The sequence below is a fragment of the Pipistrellus kuhlii genome, unplaced genomic scaffold (genome assembly GCF_014108245.1).
Source record: "Pipistrellus kuhlii isolate mPipKuh1 unplaced genomic scaffold, mPipKuh1.p scaffold_m20_p_93, whole genome shotgun sequence".
Classification (NCBI taxonomy): Eukaryota; Metazoa; Chordata; class Mammalia; order Chiroptera; family Vespertilionidae; genus Pipistrellus; species Pipistrellus kuhlii.
In genome coordinates, this window is record NW_023425599.1 from 784,487 (window position 1) to 790,486 (window position 6,000).

The 6,000-nt window shown below is 33.2% G+C and overlaps 1 protein-coding gene across 8 annotated transcripts in view; it reads left to right on the top strand.

Annotated features, from left to right (window-relative positions):
- The window catches only part of PPP4R2 (protein phosphatase 4 regulatory subunit 2), a 64,403-nt gene extending 58,606 nt beyond the window's left edge, over positions 1-5,797 (top strand). For 4 of the 8 annotated variants that reach the window (XM_045578264.1, XM_036428836.2, XM_036428838.2 and 1 more), the window contains 5 exons: positions 959-996; positions 2,159-2,233; positions 2,693-2,836; positions 3,525-3,817; positions 4,033-5,797. In XM_045578264.1, the coding sequence (XP_045434220.1) occupies positions 959-996; positions 2,159-2,233; positions 2,693-2,836; positions 3,525-3,817; positions 4,033-4,349 (867 nt within the window). In that variant the 3' untranslated portion in view covers positions 4,350-5,797. Of the gene's footprint in view, positions 1-205; positions 228-958; positions 997-2,158; positions 2,234-2,692; positions 2,837-3,524; positions 3,818-4,030 lie in introns of those variants that run through there. The other 4 variants (XM_036428840.2, XM_036428837.2, XM_036428839.2 and 1 more) reach the window with 4 other exon arrangements.
- The last annotated feature ends 203 nt before the right edge of the window (positions 5,798-6,000 follow it).

Sequence of the window (6,000 nt, forward strand, 5' to 3'; positions counted from 1 at the left end):
ATCAATTAAGTTTAGGAAAGCAACTTAGGAATTCTCTCCTGGATATTCATACTATACATCAGTATATTTAATGTTCTGTGAAGTTCTATAATTGATATTTTAACTTTAATAGAGTATTTTGCAAACTTCTTAATCCATGGAATTCATTTATTTCAGTTCTGGAATTCAAATGTACACAACTCTGGAAAATCACTGATACAAAGCATTTAAATTAGATGTCGTGAAAGGTAAAGGTCAGGTTGAAGAATGAAGAAAACATTAGGCTTTCTGTGAGTTGAGGAGATATTAGTGATAAGGAAAGGATATTTTGGACAGAGGGAAGAGCATGATGAGCAAAAACATTAAGGTGTTTGAGGAAGTTGACTTGTGTAAAGAAGGTGAAGGAGCCCTTGGAAACCAAGATTGGATCAGTGGGTGGCTAATCCCCTCATTTGGTAATTGATCCTAGTCCAGTGTTCATTTTAAGGTTATAATTCAAATTCAGTTTATTTACCCTGGAAGCTGGAATCCAAAACTGTTAATTAGTCATTTATAATCAAGGCCTTACCAGACTAATGTTTAATTTCTGTGGTACTTGATACTACATGTGATGCTTTGATACTGCTTTATAAAGAAATTCATTCATACTTGGCCTAGAACTTTAATGTCTAAGTAGCTTGGGGGCGAGTCTAACTAAAATGAGAAGGTGGCTCTACTTTATTATTTGCAATATATAATGTTAGGGCTCCAAAGAAACTAGAGTAAAAAAGAAATAAATAAGACTGTCAAAATAAATGCGTTAATAGGATATTAGGTTAGATTTTTTTGTTTTGTAAGTTTTTATTTTAAAACTTTTATTAGTAAAATCAGAATAAATAGAAATTTAACCTATTAGGATGAATTTGAAAAATTAGAAACAAATGATTAAACTTAGTTGTAGTACTTTTCCTCAAGCTAAATCACCAATTTTTGTTTGCAGAATGTGATGGTTGTTAGCTGTGTATATCCTTCTTCAGAGTAAGTAGAGAAACTTTTCTATATGTTGATCTTTAAAAATTGCATTTATTTAATATGTAATAAAAAATAATTACATTTATAAATACCTGTGAATTCACCACCCAGTTTTAAAAATTGAATATTACCAATAATATTACCTGTGTGTTTCTGCAATAAAGGGATTTGGATTGAGATTTGTGATTTACCATAATCTTCACATTGTTGGATTTAAGTATTGTCATGGCTCTCAGGGCCCTGTGATCCTATCCTATAAATTTTCCCAGGCCATCTTTAGAAATTTAGCTACTTGATTACATTCCTCTCCAGATTTATAAGATACCGGTTAAGGGCACAGTCCTTGGCACTATTACGTTTTGTTAATGAGTGAATATCTTAGAAATTACAGGAAGTTTAGCAGTGTCCCTGGCCTCTACCCCCTGACTGTCACTAGTATCCCCATCCCCTTCTCTTCTCCACTACCCCCCCCCCCCCCCAAAAAAAAAAAAAAAAAAAGTCTTCAGACACTGTCAAATGTCTTCCGGGATGCAGTGGGTGGTAGAGAGATTGTGAGGAGGAAGTTGACTCTCATTGAGAAAAGTTGATTTAACAAGGTTAAGCGCCAGCCTGTTGTTTCTTCCTGACAGAAAGTATAGTGTCAGTCATTGGTGATTGACTGGGCGCTTAACATGTTAAGGTTAAAAATACCTCTGATTTAATAGACAAAAATTGAATATTTTTTTTCATATACTTAATTGACTTTTTACAGAGAGGAAGGGAGAGGGATAGAGAGTTAGAAACATCAATGAGAGAGAAACATCAATCAGCTGCCTCCTGCACACCCCCTACTGGGGATGTGCCTGCAAGTAAGGTACATGCCCTTGACCAGAATTGAACCTAGGACCCTTCAGTCCATAGGCCAAGGCTCTATCCACTGAGCCAAACTGGTCAGGCAAAAACAGAACAAAACAAAACAAAACAAAAAACCCTGAATTTCTTTTTATAATTTTTTTTTAAGATTATACATGTTATGAATTAAGATAATCCCATGATTGTTATTTTTCACAGAGGTCTTATTGTTTGGTTTTGCAACAGTGATATCTTATAAAAGATGAAAATTCTTGATTCCTGTCAAAACTAGTACATGAAACCATCCATAACAGTGTTTATTTGTTTTGTCTCAAAGGAAAAATAATGCTAATAGTTTAAATCGAATGAATGGTGTTATGTTTCCTGGAAATTCACCAACTTATACTGAAAGGTAAGACTCTTGATTTTTAATATCCAAAGAAAGAATTTACATATGCTTAGTTGTTTTTTTAAAATATATATTTTTAATATATTTTATTGATTTTTTTTTTTTAACAAAGAGTAGGGAAGAGGGATAGAGAGTTAGAAACATCAATGAGAGAGAAACATCGATCAGCTGCCTCCTGCACAATCCTTACTGGGGATGTTCTGGCAACCAAGGTACATGCCCTTGACCGGAATCGAACCTGGGACCCTTGAGTTCGCAGGCTGACACTCTATCCAATGAGCCAAACCAATTAGGGCAACGTATTCTTAGTTTTGAGTAGCAGGCTCAATATATATATATTTTTAAATTTGTCATTAGGAGGATAATAGAACATATTAGTTAATGTGGATTGAAAGTCAGAATGACCTTCAAAGGGATGACTTTAGCAAAATGGGAAAATTATGTTCACTTGTCTTACCACAGGGCTAATATAAATGGGCCAGGAACACCTAGGCCACTTAATCGACCAAAGGTTTCTTTGTCAGTCCCCATGACAACCAATGGCTTGCCTGAGAGCACAGATGACAAAGAGTCAAACTTACAGCAAACTGAGGACAAAAGTCACAGGTGTGTTTGAGATTTATATTTAAAAACAAAAATTGTTTATAAAATGTTAACATTGGTGATTTTCAGCACTCATTGTTTACTATCCATAATTTACTAATGTTTGAGGTATACACAGGTTTTAATGTGGTTATAGGAACTATTAGTACACACTGAAGATGGGCATAGAAAGACTAAAACAACTAAATTATGGAGGTCCTCTTTATAATAGGCTCTTAAGAAAATAAGGTGGTCTTGATGCATTTTAATTTGTTTTGAAAATTACTAGAAAATATATTTGTAAATGAGTTGAAATTTTGTGAATAATTTCTTATATAGATCATAAAATGAAACATTTATTTATAACTTATCAAATTTTCTGCATCACTTAAGGGAAAGAAGACTGAATGAGTGAGAAGATTTAAAGAGCATGCCCATATAGAAGACTTGTAGTTCTATTATAGGAGAACATTTAACTTATCAGAGAATTGAACCAGAAAGGTCATATAACTTGTTGACTAGTTCCTAATGGTAAACATTCATTAAACAGTTTAGGTTCTTTTGAAAATGTTCTCGTGTTTTCTTGGCCCAGGTGGTATAATTTAACCTTGACACTGAAATATAATTAAAAAATTAATTAGATCTTTAAAATGAGAATGTAGAGGGTGAAGAAAATAATTTTATTAATGACACTTTGAAAAACCTTTTACAGTAACTCTCCAACACCTGGACCAGAAAGCTCCTCAGTGAGCCCTTTGAAAACTAAGCATCCGGATGAAGATGCCATGGAAGGGGAGGGGCTTGAGGTAAAAAGGCTTCGGTTTGACAGAGAAAGTGAAGTCAGGGAGATGGCCAGTCAGACATCTTCCAGTGAAATTCCTCCAGTTACAGTAGAAGAAACAGATGCATCATCTTCATCTCAGGATAAAGACAAAGAAAGTGGTTCTACCAGGCAACACTGTACAGAGGAGGAGGAGGAAGAGGAGGAGGAGGAAGAAGAAGAAGGTATTTAGAAACCATCTGTAAAAGGGTGGAGTGAGGAGATCCTCAAATAAAGAATGTAACATAATGCTGATGTTGGGCTTTTATCCCACACTTAAGTAGTTGCTGCTCAATTTCAGGGGATGTGATTTTGAACTATATAATATCACAATTCATGAAACTTAATTCTTAGAGGTATTTTGAAAATAAAATTTAACTAAATATTTGCTTATTTTTAGAATCTTTTATGACATCAAGAGAAATGATCCCTGAAAGAAAAAATCAAGAAAAAGAATCTGATGCCTTAACTGTGAATGAAGAGACTTCTGAGGAAAATAAGCAGATGGAGGAATCTGATCTGACTCAAGCTGGGAAAGATTTACATTCTGAAGGTAGTGAAAATACAGGCCCTGACAGTAGTGGTTCTGATTGCCATGAAACAGAGGAATTGGTAGAATCCAGCTCTAGTGAAACTGGAGAGATTCTTTCAGAATCATCCATGGAAAATGATGATGCAGCCACAGAGGTCACAGAGGAACCAATGGAACAAGACTAATTAGATATAGTATTTTACATAGTTCTGGTTTTACACTGTATAAAACTTTTATGTAATAAAGTGGACCTTTAGTTTTACAAGAGAAGCAGGTTGTAATATAAAGTATTTTGTGGGATAAATCCTGAAAGAGTTGTAAGAACTATGAATATCAGTTCCATGGGTCCTGCTTACCGCTGACTGTTTTGGTTTGGTCAAATCAGTGGTTTGTGTGTATAGATTTTTTTTTTTTTTTTTTTTTTTTTTTTTTTTTTTTTAGAATTAAAAGTTTTTTAACTGGAAAGTAATTATAATTTTGAAAACCTTTTGGAGATTATTTAGCTTATACATACACAAAAAAGGCTTTTTGTCTTGTCTTTTTCTGACAGCTCTGACAGTTTTCATATTTTGGTCATAGTTTCAACATTTTAACGTGAATTTTAGGGTTTCATGCTGATTTCCAGATTTTATTGTTTGACTGTACAATGGAACTTGTAAGTCATATAGACATACATATATATATATACATATATATACACACATATATTATTCTAAGGGGGGAAATGTTATATTTTTCTGTTTCTATAAGATGAATAAATACAGTGGATACTTTTTCTATTGGTCATGACTTCACTCTTTCAGAAGACAGTTTCTTTCTCTTCTAAGTAATTCAAATAAAATTTGTCCCTTGTGAAACCCTGGAAATCTAGAGGGTTAAATACCAGGTTAAACACATTCCAAGAGATCTGTTCAAACTAAAATTATTTTCTATACCTCTGAGGTGCCTGAGAAAATGACTTCATTATTTATGAGAAAATGTGCTTTATCTTGGAAATTGTGTTCAAACATGAGCTTACTGTTTTGTAGAACGAACGCTTATAAAGCTGACATGAGAACATCTCACAACTGAGCAGTTTCCTTAACTTTTTGCTTGCTTTTCTGAACATTGTGAATATTACACATTTCTTTCTAAATTATTCTAGAGTATACAGATGTCAATGATATGAAACACCACTATACCGGAAGAATTAATATATTACTTTATTAATGTACTGGAGCTAAATGACAGAAGCTTAGGGGTGCATAGAAATCACAATAATTTGTATGACATTTTGAAGTGAATTAAATATTTTTGAACATGCTTCTTCAACAGCCAGTGTTCTATTTTTCAGATCAACACAAAGCACAGTAATTACTTTAAACTCAGTATTTTCAAATTCACATGTCTGATGTCATGTAAGATGCAATTTTCCTGTCAAATTACTGGCTGCCAAATTTATACCTGTTTTCTTTGGCTGTACCTTTTGATATTTAGAATTTTTAAATTTCTGTAAAGTAGATTTTGTAGGATGTAATGTGTTCACTGCCTTTGTGACGCCGTATATATAACTGTATAATTTCTGTGTGTAAATTGAGTGCTTGGGCTTTCAATACAGTATTCATATAAAGCAATAAATACTAATGTTATGAAATATTTGAGTACATTTTTATCAAAAATAAAATCTCTTTTTTAGTTTCAGATACCTGAAGTACACAGATGAACTTATAAAACTGATGCAAACAATTTCTGACACTGTATCATATGCTTTTGGGTGATTTGAATGGCAACTACAGTTTTGCATTTTGACTACTTAAATTGCTATGACTAAAAAAACTAGAACGATTTGGCTCTGTT